The sequence below is a fragment of the Lissotriton helveticus genome, chromosome 7, assembly GCF_964261635.1.
Source record: "Lissotriton helveticus chromosome 7, aLisHel1.1, whole genome shotgun sequence".
Lineage (NCBI taxonomy): Eukaryota > Metazoa > Chordata > Amphibia > Caudata > Salamandridae > Lissotriton > Lissotriton helveticus.
Genome location: NC_136068.1, coordinates 1,737,873,197 through 1,737,891,554, shown reverse-complemented (window position 1 = coordinate 1,737,891,554; position 18,358 = coordinate 1,737,873,197). Strand labels below are relative to the sequence as shown.

Genomic DNA, 18,358 nt, shown 5'->3' with positions numbered 1-18,358 from the left:
AACATTTCATAAATTACACAAGCCTGCACACCCCTACATTTGACCAATTTAACTAAGGGTGGACAATGGCATAATCCTTTGAATACTGACATGTTGCCTAAAATTACCACTACTGTGCAATGGCCGGCACTGTACTAGGGGCAGACAATGGGCATCATCTCATGAATGCTCACAAGTTACCAAGAGTTACCATCATCATGCAATGCCCATCATTTTGCTAATGTGGGCACTTGGCTCAACACACCTCACACATGCCCACATAGATGCTCACAGACACTCACAAATGCTCATTCAAGCAGATATGTGCACAACACAACACAAACATAACACATGATTAATATTTTTTAGACCCAACCTCTGCTGCCCTCCTGACTCCTGCTCTGTGCAGCTTTCTTCGCTCCCTCCCATGAGCCTGCTCGAGCTCCTGAAGGGTGCACCACAAGTGGCCACGCGAAGGGGGCATGCAGCAGCGAATGAGGTGGAAGCAAGGATCAGAGCCGGGGGGGAGGTCAGTGGTAAAAGGGGGACAAGAGCGAGTGCCTAGTGGGGTAGCACCTTAAGCAGCTTAAGGTGCATTGAGATAAGGAGGCAAATGGAGCAAAAGGCAGTACCTGGGTTTAAAAGCGTGAAGGATGCAAGATGTAAAATGGTGGAAGGGTCAAGCAGGAACGACTTGCGTGTTGGGGAGGAGGCAATCTGTTTTACTGGGGCTGCCAGAAGTAAGATGCCACTTAACTCCTGCCAATGGGAAAGGCTCTAACAAAGCTTCTGCCGCCGACTAAGGGATCCCTTTGAGGGCTATTCTCATTGTTAGAAAGGCTGGGGAAATCTTTTTTGTACCTTTTGTTATGCAAAGCCCTTCTGGCTATCACCGATGCTAGTGATGTCACAGCTGATTTTACAGGCAGTGGTGTGTAAGTGCAGAAATTAATTCATGTGCTGCCTGGGGCCAATAGTACATTTAATGTCTGTGAACGTACTTAAATACTATGAGGGGCTAATGATGCATGTATTCTGTGAGACCATTATTGCTTTCACTGTCCTGGGGTGATTTGTGCTTGTTGGGAAATTATATGTTGTGTATAAGTTTTGTATATTCAATATAGATGGCTTGATGTATGATCCCTTTAGTGATTTTTTTGGTACTGTTTGTAACTAAGTGAGATATTAGTTTTTTTAAATAATGTTATCATCTTCGCTGATTTCCTTTCCTGTGATGCTATTGAGGTTCAAGGTCATGTAATACCCATTTCTGTGACATCACCGATTATGGCGTATGCTAGCTCCAACCTAAACCACAAAGCAAAAAGTACCTAGGAGCCAGATGTACAAAGCACTTTTCCAGTCGCAAACGTCTAGATTTGCAGAACTAGGCCATTTGCGACCAGAAAAATGTATTGTCTGATCTACAAAATGGGATTCTGTAACTTGTAACCAATTTACTGTTTGCATTTTCGATTCTGTATTTGGAAGGGCGTGTTTTGGCCATCTCTTCCAAATACCGAACAAATCGGTTTGGAATGTATTCTTGTTTTGCAACCGAATTCCAGTCGCGAAACAGTCATACTTTACCACCATTCTAAAAGCGGTGATAACCCTTTCACAAATTAGGACCCCTTCCCTTTTGAGAATGTTGATATTATACTCTTAAAAAATGAAGCTTCAAAGTTGAATTTTATTCTTTTTAAACACATCCCATCTTCCTTTGATAAAATCAGGCTGCATGTAAAAAAAAAAAAAGATTGCTTTATTGAAAAGTGATCCCAGACATGGCGGGCTGCTAACCTCAGGAGGGCACCATCCCTGTGATGATTGCGATTTCTAATGGGTTGCTAATTGCGACCTACCTCATTAATATTTATGGGGTAGGTCGATTTGCAACCTACCAGTGATCGCTATTTGGGGGAAAAAATCATTCATTAGGAATACCGATTCCCTAATTGCGATCCGGAGGTAATTCAAATTAGGAAATCAGTATTTCTAATATTTATTCATCTAGTCCCTAATACTTTGCATGGGACAATGTCAGGTATGTAAGGATATCAAAATCTAGGTGTGAGTAATTAACCTAATCCTGTGCTTTCCAATGAATTTTGGTACTTTTAGTTTTACTATCTCAGAAATTTACACATCCAAATTCAAAAAAGTATGAGACTGTCAATATGCGCTTGTAACCAGAAACCAGATGCATCAAAACTATTTGCATTTGCAAATGGCCAGATTCATAGAATCAGGCTGCTTGAGAAATCAGAAAGGCATTTTGGTATGTATTAATCCCAAATTGCGATTCAGTAACATGTGTCTGAATCGCTATTTGAAATTGCGGATGCATACTGATCCGGTATTTGGAAGGGGTGTGCCTAGTGCGTCCCTTCGAAATACCGAATTGGAATGGTACGTATTGATGTTTTGCCACCCAATTTTGGTTGCAAAAGCAGTAATAATTTACCATCAATTCCACATTGATGATAACCCAATCGCAAATGGGAAGGGTTCCTCATGGAACATGTTCCCCTTTGAGAATGTAAAAAAACACATTTATTAAGAGCAGGCAGTGGTCAATTTGTGACCTACTGGGAATTGCTACTTAGAAATAAAAAAGGTTCATACTTTAGGAATACCGACTCCCTAATTGTGATTCAGAGATAATCCTAATGTTGGTACATCTGCCCCCAAGTTTCTTTCTTATTTATTCACAATACAGTGAGAGATGTTCCAAAGCATAAGCACAATGGGCAATTGCTGTGGGCAACCACTTTTCAAAGGCCCCCTGGGAAAGTGCACTTTTTCTCTATCTCACATCTGTCTTTCTCTTTCATAGCATTAAGCATCATGGGATTTGAATTAGAAGCAAATAAGTAACACAATGCAAAATTGTTCCTAACAGGGTCCCGCAAAACATTTCTTGCATGGGGCACAACAATCCTTAAAATGGCAATGGATAAACTGCCACACAAGGCACACATTTGCACATTTACCTCTGTGATGACATACCTCTCCTAGCCCCTTAGAGTTACGCTCTATAACCTGGGAAGTAACACTTTCTTTTTGGCTGCAGCTGTCTGTGACGTCACTGCTATGGCTGTTTTCACTTTTGGGACAGCAGAAATGATGCGCATCACTCCAACCCTCAGCTATGGTTGGTGCTTCTTTCTGGGCTGGGCGGCCTTGCTGTTCTTTGCCATTACAGGTATGTGTTTTCTACTGGTCTGTTTGTGGTTCATGCAAGAGCAGAGAGTGCCTTGCCTGCATAGCAAAATATTTCACTTATATGGTGCTGGGCATGCATACAAATAATAATATATATATTATTGATATAAATATGTGGATGAACATATATTGTCAAGAACCCCTTATCACTAGATCTTAAGGTGGCAGAAGACAGATAGCGATGCAATGTATCCTTAGGTGGAAAGGGGCATTGCCCATCAAGGATTTATAGGTGGGACAACAGATCTTAAACAGGATGTGCTTTCTGACAGGGAGCCAATGAAAATCTCTCAGAATAGGAGACAAGGAGGAGCTTGATGGGAGATTACAGACCAGACTGGCAGCCATGTTTTGCACCACCTGGAGCTTAGACTGTAAGGCGTCAATGACTACCATGAGAGGCGCATTACTGTAGTCCAAGCGGCTTATAACCAAGGTCTGGACCAGTGTTTTACTGGCACAAGATGGCAGTCAAGGAAAGAACTTCGCTTTAGAATAAGAGGGGCCCCTTATAAACTCAACGGGACTAGAGCACTTACACAGTGAGACAAAAAGAATCCCTTTGGGTAGGTTTCTATACAGATCTTGGATACCACACACCACTTTACAAACCCAACAGTTACACTCCTTCAACTTTCTCTCTTTCCACACCTAAAGGTTTAACCATATATAATGGGAAAACCACTATAGAGATTAAAATATGCACATAATTTTATTAATTACATAAACACAAGTTCATAAAATTGGGTAACCTAACGATAAGCTAGATATCTCGAAATTTAAAAAAACACAATACATGACAATTTAAATCCAACATAATTAAAAAACATACTAGAGAGTAAAAAGGCCAGACAGGTATACTGTATCTTGACAGGCTACACATCCATCACTACACAATATCAATAGCAAGGAAATATACAGTTCACAATTCACTTTTTTAACCAATGCTAGATGGATGGATTGTGTATTATTTCTGCGTCCACGCGTTTCGATGGCTCAAATCATTCCATCTTTTTCAAGACCAGTTAATAGACTCTCTGTGCTTGTTATATTGTTTCATGCATTCACCTACATAAAAATATAATCATTATTAAAACTACATTACAGAGGTGTATTAAAACATCTGAGCAATCAAAGTGCATGACTGTATAGACACATATATAAAATTCAGGGCATACAAACATTTTTAAGTACCCCATTGGGATCCAGGTTTTCTTTTGCTTTTTTACAACCCGAATGTCTAGTACCCACATTGGTATTTGTTTCACCCCCTATTTTAAGACTATACTCTAGAGATCATACATGTATTTGAAACAACCCTTTTATATATGGCCCAGTCTTTAAATTACTGAGTAACATCATTCAAGTAGAGTCAAACTGCAGATGCTTCCTTACACACCACACTCTTACCAGTCATTCTTTATTATTTATACCTATAGTAAAATCAGAGCTCTGATAGGCTCACTACCACATTGATTATCTATCACACCTCACTTTTAATGAGATGATAGACTGCCTTGTGTTTATAATACTCGTCTATCCCTTGGGAGTTTAGACAGTGGCCCACGATCGATAAAGGTATCTCAGTGTTAAATATGCGGGCAAGAACGACAACAATCCGAAAAGGAATATTTAATTGGTGAAGACCCAGCATCTCTAAGTCCTCGAAAAGTGGGAGACCTCTGAAGTAGTAACATCAGCCCCATGAAAATTCAAGTCACCCAGCAAAAGAAAATTACTAGAGGACAGTAACAAAAGGGAGAAACGTTCAGCTAGAACCTTTGTACTTGGATTTTTGCCATTTTAGTGATGTTTTACTCATTGCATTTTTCTCTATGTTTCTAAACTAGTGGAGGTAATTGATTGTGTTGCATTTTGACTTTTTAACAGGAGTGTTACTGCTAAATATTTCTCGATTTTTTTCTATGTGAAGCCTGTATGCCCTGCGTCATAAATACCAGGGGGTTGAGCCCCGGGTTAAATTATTGTAACTGTGGTTTACATTAACAAGATTGTGGTCCATGGTGGACTCCCATCCACTCCAACACAGTTTTTAGCATTCGTTTTCAGCTGTGGGATTGTGAACTTGTGTTTATGGTGTTAGCAGTGCCCCCACAGTTTTAAAAACTAATATTTGAAAACCCAATACCAAATTCACAGCAAAAATAGATTTTTTGATTTTATATTGCATGAGGTCCCTAACTGGTTTTTTTTTTCCAAATGAATTTGTGATTCCAATTTTTGTACTGTAAATATTTGGAAAAATGGTGGTGGATTTTTTCTACCATGGAGAGCCTCGTTAAGGATGAGCTGAAAAGTACTTGTGGCTTTACATCTGTATCAATCCACTTGTTTTATCTGACAAAGGTTAAATTGTGGTTGGCCTCAGATGGCACCTAAGTTCTGTTCTACCTCTCCAGACTGTATCTCATGGGTGCTGTGAGAAACTGGGTTTTTGGTTGAGGTGGGTAAAACCCTTCTCAAGCAACAACCACAATTCTTCCCAGAGTGAACCACAAAAGTCACTACATTAATATGTGCTTAACTCTGTGGTAGCGTGGCACAAAAGCAATTAGGATTCCTGTAGAGGCAATGTATCTATGCAGCACACCAGCAGTAATACAGATAATACACAGCACACAAAAAACCCCAAAGCCAAGTTAGAAAACTAGATTATAATGCAATAAACAATTAAAAACCAAAACAACAAACATTCGATCAGTAGAGCTGGAGATATGCAATTTTACAGGTTTCATTAAAAATAGCATCAAGAAGCAGAAAGCTCCAACTGTGGATATCTGATCATGCTAGACCTGGGAAAAGTCACGTGTTCAAGCCAACTGCGATGGAGTGTGGGCTGAATACAGGGACCAACTTAGTTCCGCTGAAAAAGTTACTTTCTCAAAGTTCGATGTACAAAGTTCCAAACTTCAGGATTTCCCTGTAGGGCCTTCATTTTGGAACTTTACAGTACAACACAGACATCGAACTGGCCCTGCCAATGTAGATAGCCTTTCCATGTTTTCTGTCAAGTGAATAAATGAATTGCTCCTTGCCTTTTGTTTGGATGGCGGGGGAGGGGTTGTGAGTAAGGGCCTTTTTCGTGGTACGTGGTCACCTTCCAACACTTGGACTGAAGCTGCTGCTACTTCAACTTTACATACTGGATCACTGTTGTCCAGTCCAAAGTGTGTTTGTGTGTGCTATGACCCTTAAAACATGGTAAAATTGCCTCACTCCTAATTGGCATATTTAACTTCCCGTTAAGGCCACAGTATTCAGTGCCAGTAATACACCAATGGCATGGAAGAGCTAAAACCTGCAAGTGCATTGCAGCACATGTTGCCGCACATGTTGCCACATGTTGTTCCATCTAATAGGCTGACAAAGAAAACATGACTTCAGGCCTACCTTTGTAGCGTGACTCCTGCAGCTTTTAAACCTAGAGATGAACCTGTCAAAAGAAACATTTTTGTCAGAAAACATCCCCTCTTTTAAGTATGAAATAAGTGACTCCCAAGAAGAACTTGTTTCCCACGGGATAGAGTGCATAATATTTGTAAGAGGTACATGCAAGGTTTATTTAATGTTAGCATGTATCTACAGTGGCGAATCCCCAAAAGCTGTTTTTATAGAAAAGCGATGTAGCTGTTCTACAAGTTCATAATAAAATCACAAACCCCCAGTCCTGGACCCTTGGAACTGCTGGTAAACGTGACCAGATAGCCAAAATCCAAAACTGGGGACTTAGAAAATGTTTCACTGAAAACTGCTCTGAGAACCAGGTGGTTCTGCTCGCCTGCCGCCGGAGGTGCATCACCAGTCAGATTGACTTTTTGGCTTCTCCCGTTTCATTCTTCTACGCAGCAGCAAATCCGTTTCAGTAGTCCTATACCAAAGGGGTATCCAGCCTTTTTAGAAATGTCTCCTTCTATAGCCGTCTGCCACGTCCCGCTGGATATCTTTGACTTCCATTTCAGAAGCTAAGTCTGGAAGTAGAAATCGTCACTATGGATTTGACCAAAGGCTATCCGATGTTGGCTCTTCCTCCTCGCACACCTCCTGCAACCTTGCCCACTGAATTTTATCTTCCAAGAACATTTTTCTCAGAAAGTTTTGTAAGTCTAAAGGTAAGTGCTGAGCAGGCTCCTTCCCTATCTGCCATATTTTTCCACTTTGACACTGTTTTGTGCCACCCGCTGGCACTTTGATCTTTTAGGAACTAGTGTATACTAAAACCTTTGTGTTTTCGTGCCGACCGGATCGCCGCGAGAAAGACACGAGGAACACACTGGTATACCTGCAACTCTCAGATCGCGGCCCTCGCGAACTTCTACACAGCGGGGGGCTTAATAATGAGCGAACAATGGACAAAGGAAGATGTCGGCAGTCCCACAGTTTTCAACCCACCCCCCGCTGACTTCCACACAGCGGGGGAGCCACAGGTGGCAGGCAGGGGATGCCAGGATTGGCGTAGCTGAGCGTCAGTCCCCCATTGCGCATAGAGAGCAGAATACAGGTTTTTCTGGGCCTTTCACCCCCAATTATAGAGTTAAGCACCAGTTTGGAGTTTGGAGTCCTCGCGATTACATGCAGGGATGCGCTGGAACTGAAGGGGCTATCTTGGCCGCTTTCTCCTGTCTTTTAGCTGCACATTCTGGCAGGAGCCTAAGCCCAGAGTGACCATCTCTATTTCAAACGCCGCAGCGTTTCCTTGAGACACTTTTGGGGCTGCCATCCACCCTGATGGGACTACGAGCCCCAGGGTGCAACGAAGGACATAGCACTGCCACTTCTGCTACCACAGTTAAGGGGAGGTGCTTCCGTCGCGCTATAAAGCACATCCTCTCCCCCCGCGGCGAAGCCCGGGCCCATCCTCGCCCATGGGATGCTGGGATGCCCCCCTGACATCGAGTCTTTGGAGCAGTTGAGTGTCTCCCCAAACACAATTTTCAGAAGGTACTAGTTACACCACTATTGGGACTTCTAATACTCCCTAACATTGCAATTTCTGCAAAAATCAAAAGAGGAACTTTGAGAACGTATAGCTACATTCCCTTTGACATTCTCTCGATCTTGCGTCTGTAGTCTCTGGTGCTACAGCACAGTTTTGTGTTACTTTGCAGACTTAGTTGCCTTTTGTAGAAAATATATAGAGCTGATTAACAGTTGCAGCAATGGGGAAACGGAAAGAGATTGAAGCTGGGCAGGGGGATGTTAGAAAAAAGCGATTAAAAAAAAATGGCCCCTGGCAAATGCCGAAGATGTTGTGAGTGAAGGGGGGACTGGCGAGGAAATTTTAGTTCGTATAGAGAATATTGTCACCGATTGTGAAGAATTGCTGACATCACCCGTTCCAGCCCCTATTCCCTCAACAGTTGGAAACAAACTTGCTTCTAAGAAAACCAAATCATCTGCAGTTGCAGATGAGCTTAACATAGGTTTATCTAGTGCGCTGGATATGGATGGACAGCCCTGCCTAACAGAACATAGCGGATTAGAAGAGTTTCCACTGCACAAACGCTTTGCTGCCCTTGCTGCGCCTGCTGAGGATTCGCCCATAGATATGGATTGTGTCGTTTCCAATCACGCACCCATACTACCCATCACCCCAAGCCAAGATATCCTGCGGGAAGTAGGAGATGATAGTAGTGGTAGTACCCCTTTGATTCCTGACCTCCTGTCTGAAACGGCATCACTAAAAACAGTATAGAGGCCTTAACCTCACTAGTCCTCAAACTTTCCCAAAGAATAGACGGCACCAATAGACTACATCCAATGCCAGCAGTTTTACCAAGTGCTCTCTCCACCCAGGCTGGTCCTGTTGAGAGACAGAAAATTTTAAATGAGAAGCAAAATGGCCAAAACACACTGCTTACAGATTTAGGCCTACGCCGTTTTCAGACTACTAAGGTAACCACTTGTGCCCCATTTGGGCAATACAGACCATTTGAGGTGCAAGGTAAGGGAAATGTGGTCACAACACGGGACAAGGTAGCACCTGGCACATTACCAAGATTAGCTTCCTAGGACCCTAGTAGGGAATTTGTATACCATAAAGCCCCTGAGGTATCCATGCTTTCCAGGTATTCAACCACAAGCAAGATACTTCTCTACCAATTCCAATTTTTATGACTAATGTCCCTAAAGTCGACTATAACTGCCTTAGACATGAGAGTGGGGACGTCCTAAAAAATAAAGCTATACATTGGCTGAGACACATCAGAGGGTGCAGATCTATAATAAGGGAGGACATTATCCATGCTAAGAGGTGCATCTTGGCTCATAGCCCAGTGGATGCAATTGAATTAACTAAAACCTTTACAAATCATATCTCCGGTACTACTGATTGGATTTTTGTCACTATGGTGTCAAATAATTTATTAAAACATACTCTATTTTTCTACATTGGTTTGGTATCTTTATTGTGTTGGAACTTTATTACTGTTTTTGTGCTGCATAACTACTTTACACATTGCCTCTAAATTAAGCCTCACTTCTTTTTGGGCCAAGCTACCCAGGGATAAGCACAGGTAAATTTAGTGGCTTTTTGTGGTTCACTCTGCATGAGACTGTGCTATTGCTTCACCCAGGTTCACACGTCAGTCAGCCAAAAACCCCATTTCTCAAATGGCGGGTACAGTAACTTCATTAACTTAAAGGGAGCGGGGTGAGGCTTGCCCATTCATAGCTAAATTTAAAGGGAGACCTGGGGAAGAGAAGCATTTTGCTCCATAGGCACTCTGTAACCAGCTTGGCACCGGTCCTGTGTGAGCTGGGGCTAGAAGGAGGAGAACACACACTTCCCCATAAATACACCCCTGCATGGCACACAAGCTCCTTGCTGGTGCAGAAGGAGTCTACTATGTCAAGTTTGTCTCTGAATAGTGCACAGTGGGATTGTTTACAGCAAAGAAAATAAAGTTTGCTGCAAAAGTAGAAAGGGTTGCTCCTGGGAAAGCTTTTATTATTTGTTAGGAAGTGCAGAGGGTTCACCTCACCCACTGGCTAGTGAAACCTAGAAAGCTGGCTCCCCACCCTCGGCTCATCAAATCACTCTCTGGATGTGCTGAAGGACAGAAGAGGATAGACCTGCTGTTTGATGATTGAGACCTGTGTGAAGAGGTGAATGCGTGAACCTGCTCCCACTTCCACCCAGGAATAAGAGGTAACTCCAATGGTCAGTTGTATGACCTCCTGTGTGGCTACAGGCACACAACACGCTGTAAGAGGCCTTTTTTCCTGGTGTTCTCGGCTGACCCACAGCAAGTGAAACTGAACTGGACCCTTCTGGTGACCTCTGATAGATTGAGTCCTTGCCCCTGAGTGCTGTTCCTGAAGTCCTAGAAGCCTCGGAAGTGCCAGTTTGTTTTTATTTGTTGTTGTTTTCATTACATAAATGCAGAGAAACAGAAAGGAATGAAGAAAAAAAAAGATTACAAAATCACTGATAATTCTTGGCTTGTAGGTATAGCAATATCATGTCCGCATAAACCCAGTCGCTTTCAAGATGTCTCTGTCATAGTTAATAGGTAAGTTGTCAAGGGACCTCATAAATGTTTAGGTTGTGAGGTTTTTTTGCAATTCCGCAGCATATACCTCGAGTTGTTCTCTACAGTAGGCAAGTTCTGAAATCCATTGCCGTTTCGTGTTTTTTTCCTTTTACCCCAGCATATTGCCACTCTTCCTTTGGCCAGCAGCAATGCAAGTGCCACTAGGAGGTTGTGCATCCTCAACAAAGCCTAAAAGGCATATATGTGGTTTCTGTTCTTTTGTTTCTGGAAGTGTGACAGATAGGGCTTCAGTTATCATTCTCCAGTATTTTTGGGGACATTCCCATGCCAATGCCAAATGTATAAAATTAGCCTCTATCGCCGCGCATTTAACACATCATGTATCCTCTTTTAGCCTATGTCGCTGTAATTATGCAGAGTGTGGTAAGATTGATGTAGGTACTTAAAGTGTGCAATCCGCAGATTACCATTAGAAATCAACAGACCATTTTTGGGAAAATGCCCAATCTGGCTGTCAATGGCGGGTTTAGTATCTCTTTCCATCTTTCAAAATCTGGATCTGTTGTTATTGGACCATTAGTTTACATAGAGGTATGGAGCTTAGTTATCAGCCCTTTGTGTGTAGTAGTAGTCAGCAGTGTGTGCAGTGCACGCAGAGTTTGATGTTCATTGGGGAACTAAGGGTAGGAAGACAGTGACAGTGTCTCCCCGACCCGCTGTTCACCCGTTAGCTGAGAAAGATTCAGGATTATCAGACATTTATGTGTGGGCTGCGAGGAGTTAGGATAACGTTTTAACAATTGTCGCATTATTGTTTTAGATTTGATTTAAAAAAATCTAACTTGCCTAATTGCTGTATATATTCCTGACACTCTCCCCGCATCACCTGGGCTCGATATTGCAGCCTGCCCGCCCTGGTCCGACTCGGCAATCAGTGCCGTAGAGCGGAGGGCGGACAGGTAAGAGCCAGGCACTTCCGCTAGAGCAGAGGTCAGCGCTCTAGTGGCTACCTTACTCGGGGCTATTTAGCCACGCCCTCATGATAAGCGCGCAGCGGTTGCGCGCAGGGGACGCCTATGAGCGCGCCTAAGAAGCTCCGAAGAAAAGCCCGTCTGCGCCCGTCCGCGACAGGACGGGACCAGGGGCCATGGGCTCTATTGCTGAGATGCCGGAAACTGCAGGTATTATGAAACTTTCCTATTCGGCTCAGGCACTGCGCAGTCTGAAACCAGTCACACTCGCTGGTTGTCACTGTCATAACTGGCCGTTTATTGAAGGTCCTGTATCATGTATTTTCTGTGGCTTTCAAGCGTCCTTGACTCACCTGACTCACCAGATTGCTAGCAATGATAGCATCTCACCTACCTCTGCTTCTATAGAGTCATACTGCCTGACCCCCCCACAAACCCCTCGCTCAGCACTAATACTGAAGAAAACCCCTCTTACATCAGGCTAAATGGGTTAAAAAGCTTTCTATTAAATATATGTTCCTTACCTAAAGATTTTCAGGAACTATGGGATCTTATTCATACAACCACACCTGACATATGTTTCCTTACGGAGACCTGGTTAAAACCACACACACTGCCAGCTATTATGCTAGGGATCCCGCCCGGATATAAGATTCTTAATTTAGATCGCCCAATAAAAATAGGTGGAGGAATTGCAATGATATATAAAGAAGGCTTGAAAGTCTCTCTGCTTGAGCAAAGATGCTGTGCTCAAATGGAGATCATGATTTTCAAGATCCGCTCCTCCTCCAAAACACACTGGAAGAGAACAACTCAGGTTTTTCGCTCACACTAACTGAGCTCTTAGCACCCTATTTTAAAGCCAAGGAGGACTTTATTCTCCTTGGAGATTTTAACATTCACACTGATCGACCCAATCACCCGGACACAATTTCTTTGCTTTCTGATTTGGGGCTATTGGGATTGAAAATTCAAAACAGTGGCCCAACGCATTTGGTGGACACACTTTAGACCTTATTTTTACAAACTGTCCTAAAATAAAATGTCTCCCGTCAACCCCTGTCATCTGGTCCGACCACTATGTGGTAGAATTTATTGTGTTGGGTCTTCACTTGCCACAACGAAAGCCACTTCTTGCCGTATGGCGTAGGAAATGGCGTAACATAACGCTCGAAGGATTTCAGAAGGTCGGGAAAGATCCATTTATTTCTGAGAACGATAATGTCGAAAATGGCATTATAAAGTTTAATAAGGCCCTTCTTGAGGAAGTAGACTCGCTCGCTCTCTTGAAACTGTGTAAGCAGTATCCCAAAGATAAGCAAGAAACTTGGTATTCAGAAGAACTAAGGGCCGAAAAACAGAAATACGCATACAACTAGCAGCAAGAAGGTGTATGTGGAGGCCTTAGCTAAATACCACAAAAATATAAAATTGGCTAGGAAAAACAGTCTTGCCTCACAACTTATAGATGCAGGAAACTCATCCAGAGAGCTTTACAAAATCCTCCAATCATTTGTAAAACCTGTGGCCTGCGAAAGCCCTGATGAGTTCACACAAACTTTATGTAATGATATCTCCGCTTTCTTTGAAAATAAAATTGAATCTATATATCAGAAAAAAATACAAACCTCAAATTACGCAATTGACACTGACCTCTCCCCCCTCAGGAATCCAGAGCGAGAAAGCAGTGGATTCACAATTATTCCGGAAATCAGCCCGCTTGAGGTCACAGCTCTTTGTATAGTAATATTAAATAAGGATCTCCGGAAGATCTCCTGCCCGTGAAGATGGTAGTCTGTTTAGGGAGCCAGCTTACACAAAGTTTTTGTACACTAATCAATCTCTCCCTCAAGGAAGGACGAGTGCCTAGTGTCTGGAAAAAGGCGATTGTGAACCCCATTCGTAAAAATGCTGCAATGCCCTGGTTAGACCTGAAAAATCTCAGTCCGATTTCCCTCCTACCCCATCTGAGTAAGATGACGGAGAAACATGTCAATACCCACCTGTCGAAATACATCGAGGCAGCAGACGGTCTAGACCCTTCTCAATCTGGGTTCAGACCAAACCACAGCACCGAATCAGCCCTCCTCTCCGTGACTGATACCATCCGGATGTCACAGGATAGAGGAGGATCTATGATTCTGGTGCTGTTGGATTTGTCTGCTGCCTTCGACACGGTGTCCCATGACATTCTTATCAGTCGTCTGAAGAGGGTAGGGATAGGGGGAGCTGCATTAGCTTGGCTAGAAAGCTTTATCACTGGCCGCTCACAAAGTGTTCAATTGGGCTCCCATCTTTCCATCTCCAGGGAGCTCACCAAGGGGGTTCCACAAGGCTCATGCCTAAGCCCCACATTGTTCAATGTGTATGTGGCCCCTTTGGCTGAAATTGTGAGGGAATTTGGGTTCACACCAATAGCATACGCAGATGATACTCAACTGCTGTTTCCCTTTCAGACACTAACGCCAGCAGTTAAAAATCTGGATCCTGCTTTGGGGTTATTGGACTTCTGAGAAGGGTCTTTCCCTATTTAGCTGACTGTCATAGGAAAACTTTAGTCCAGGCACTAGTAATCAGTAGACTGGACTCCTGTGATGGGCTGCTCATTTCCACCAATGAAGAACAACTAAGCAGACTACAGGTAGTCCAAAATACAGCGGCTAGGCTAATCTTGAATGTCCCACCCAGAACCCCTTCACGCCCTCTATTGAATAAACTTCACTGGCTTCCAATTCGCCAGAGGGTGAAGTTCAAGATATGTTGTATAATCTATAAATGCCTGTCGGGCACTGGCCCCAAGTATTTATCTGAAATTTTCAGACCCTATGAGCCTGGTCGCTCTCTGCGTTCTCAGACCCAATCCTTGTTACATGTACCACGGATTAAGAAGGAAAGGCAGGGAGGCCGAGCCCTCTCGTATCGAGGCCCCACTCTCTGGAACTCCCTACCCCTTACCCTTAGGCAAAATCCCAACTTAGCTACCTTCAGGAAAGGTTTAAAGACCTATCTGTTCTTGACCATGTAGACATCCTGTGCTGCCTGATGATCTTTTTTTCTGGATATGGCTTTGGAATGAACAAAAGCGCGGAGATACCCCTTCGGGGGTCGAATTCCTGCGCTATACAAGCATAAAATAAATAAATAAATAAAATAAATAAAGGGAATGTTTTACGGCAGCATGAAGTTGGTAATATGTGGAAGTTAGCAATGGGGTCTGATATTTATTTTGAGATATATCTTCTAGCCTACTAAAGCCCCCTCCTGAATAAATGCCTTTCACGTGCTGCAGGGTGCACTTTATCGAGGATCTCCTTTGTCTTTTTTCATGTGTTGGTGATATTATTTGGTGATACAGTAGTGGGACTTCTGGTGAGTATAGTATCTCTATGCGATCACATGCACACATTCGCTGCCACACAGCCATTGTAAATGCATGGTGTTAAATTCTCTCCTATTGATTTCCCCCCCATGTTAGGTAAAATGATGGTTGATGGAAAAAGGGCTCACCCTATCCCTTTCCACAGCTATATGTGGTATATATCTTTGCGGATGGTACCAGTACTGTGCAAACTGTGCTTCAGGGCATAGATAGTATAACTTCATCTGGAGCGCCAAAGCCTCCTGTAGTGGCTATATTCCCATTAGGCTCTGCGCATTGGAATAATATATCCTATAGATTTGTTTTAGGACTTACGTCTACTAGGTCTCTATGGAATATATTAGACTCAATTGTGAGTGCCAGCTAGCTCAGAGGTCACTAGAAACTTTCTCGAATAAACAAGAAGGGATTAGTTTCTGACAACCGCATAAACATGACAACTCTGTTTCCCAAACAATAAAACTAATCTTCGGAGTCGTGGAAACAATTGATAGATATTTTACTCAGTCAATCGTGCATGCTTCGTTTCATCAGAGGTGCAGAGAAATAGAAAGACAGGCGTTTTTAATAAAAGGGTTTATTGAACAGTCTTCTTTCTCAGACAGGTAAAATGAACTGCTACAATCGTAATACTGGTTGCAAAGTATAATGCGTACAGTAAGAAGAGTATTATAAAATAATACTGTAAAAGCATGGTATGGTTTCTAAGCCATAGATAATTACATACATAAATAACAAAGGCTAAAAGTACTCAACTGATGCTTCTAAAATACGTCTACCATAATGTACCTAACCTAAGTCTAGTACGGGGGAAGAAGTAAGTGAGATGTAGCATAGGTTTAGTTTTTGTGTGCCAAGAATTTAACCAAGATTTCTCTTAGGGTCTAATCAGCTCTGTACCCTGGTTTTAGAATGACGGAGGTCTGGTATCTCTGTCTCGGGACTCGATTTCCCAACACCCCGCGAGGGGAGCTTGGAAACACTGGAGCTGGATTCTCAGCGAGAGAAAGGACAGCTTCTCTGTCAGTGCGTCAGCTGGCGGGTCGGCTTCCTTCGGCACTTGCTGTAGCGAGCTGCGTCGGGCAAGTAGATAGTCGAGCTGCTCCGAACCACCGTGTGTTTGCTAAAGCAAGTGTAGGCATATTTATACCTTGAAGGTGCCTAGTTTGACGTAAAGTCAGACATAATAACGTCATCAAAGAACCCCAAGGGAATGGCAGTTCTTTGAAAACTCCATGATTTCTAGGACAAATCAATATTCAAGTAAAGGGATGTCCCTGACTGCTGAAGCCGAGTTTTCCAAGAAATTGTTGTGGCTTTTTGGAACTAGTGGAAGTAGCCATGCCTGTATTTGGACTGGATGGGTTATGTCTAAATATGGGTATGATTTCTATGTCTATATAAGGGCAATGTGAATTATACCGATATAAGGGCATGCATTGGTAAATCACGCTTGGATCCCAAAATGCTACACAACACTCCTTGAGTACAGTGAGCACCTCCAGGTTCACCCTGGGTCATTTACCAACCCACGCTAGTTTGATAAGTTGTGATTTTAGTGCTTAAAGAACTATTGTGGTAGGGCAATAAGGATGTTCAAAAATAAATAAAGGAATTTAGGCAGTATGACCATTTTCATACTGGCTGTTCTATCCACCATAGACAATGGTAGAGTATGTGTATCTAAGCTTGAGGCCCAAGTACAATGGTAGTGTACCATAGTTGTTCCCGATGACCCTGCCTGGGTCTTTATGTATCCAAATCCCTAGATACTTTACAGGATCCTCACTTCATTGCAATATTAGCTCCAAATCATAGGGTGTAGTAGCCAGTGTCAGCGAGAAGATTAGAGACCCAATTAAGGCTAAGGACCGAGTGCCTGCCAAATTTGATATGTTCCCGTAGAATTAGTGTAACGTGGTTGATGGGGTTTTTCACATATATCACCATATTGTCTACATATATAGAGATTTCCAACTGTTTCTGGGTGATTTTCATTGCAGAGGAGGCATAATGTTGACGTTTGGTGCAAGGAAGTGGTGAAGAGCAATGGAGAGAGAGAGGGCCACCCTGCCGTGTTCCATGTCTTGTGGAAATCGGGTCATTTGTATGTCAGTTTACTTGTATTCAGGCTGACAGACAGGTATACAATAACCTGATCTATTGTACACAACCAGCAGGCATGCCCACTCTGTGCAAAATTGTAAACATATATTCCCATTCTTTGTAGTTAAATGCCTTGGAGATTTCTAGTAATTCTGCTGCCATGTCTAGGTGGGTCCTAAGTTGGTGGAGTAGCGCGGATATATGCAGATAATGTGATGTGGAATGTGTTGGTACAAATCCAGACTTGTCTGGTAAAACCAGATTAGGGAGAAGAGGCATCCGCCTGTTAGCTATTATTTTAGCTAAGATCTTTACATTTGTGTTTATAGGAGATAGCGGCTTCTTTGACTGGCAATAATCTGGTGCTTTGAGGGGCTTAAGGAGATTGAATATGAGTGCCTCTCTAAATGATGGTGGCAATATTCATCTATTGTATGCTTCCTCATATAGCGCATGCAGGTATGGTGTCAGTATGGAAGCGATTTCCTTATAACATCAGCTTGCCATTCCATCTAAGTCAGGAGCTTTGCCTGTCTGGAGGCTGGCTATGGGCTCTTTGATCTCTTCTGTTGACATAGGCTGTGGTAGGAATTATCATTACATTCTAAATGTAATTTATTAGTTCGCCATTGGAGGTAGTAACTCGCCTGTTGTAGTGATCAGTATAGAAATCAGTAAAGGTTTCTAATATGGTCATAGTGTTCTACTCCAATGGGGGATATTGTTTTAGTAACATTGTTTTGTGTCCATGGTGTCTTGAGCTTACTGGCTAGGTATCTCTCTGGTCTCCCACCTTCTCCACCAGCCCCTCACCACTGAATGCTTGGACATGTACTTTATCTCCTGATCAACTATTTCATTGTATTCTATCACCTGTTCTCTAATGGCAGCTGGCACTTTGGAATCTGGGAAAGTTTCATATTGGTGCTGTAGTTCTTGTATCTGACGCTCGGTGTTTTGTATTTATGTACACAGTGCTCTGAGAATATCCACTAGGTTGCTAATGCATAACGGTAGCCTTGAATGCTTTCCACAGAGTGTCTGTGCTATCCAAGTAGCCTGCACCGTCCTCAAAATATGCTGTTATGCTAGAGTTCAACTCAACTCAAAGCATAAGGTCCGTTAGAGCTGCATTCCGGAACCTTCAAATGAACTGGGTTGGTATGTGTATGGGTATC

At 42.8% G+C, this 18,358-nt stretch overlaps 1 protein-coding gene across 4 annotated transcripts in view; it reads left to right on the top strand.

The window, feature by feature from the left end:
• The window catches only part of LOC144770723 (lens fiber membrane intrinsic protein-like), a 162,832-nt gene that overhangs the window by 134,583 nt on the left and 9,891 nt on the right, over positions 1-18,358 (top strand). For 2 of the 4 annotated variants that reach the window (XM_078655455.1, XM_078655456.1), the window contains exon 4: positions 3,059-3,190. The exons of the other annotated variants lie outside the window; for them this stretch is intronic. In XM_078655455.1, coding sequence (XP_078511581.1) covers positions 3,059-3,190 — 132 coding nt within the window. The remainder of the gene's footprint in view (positions 1-3,058; positions 3,191-18,358) is intronic. 4 annotated transcript variants of the gene reach the window in all.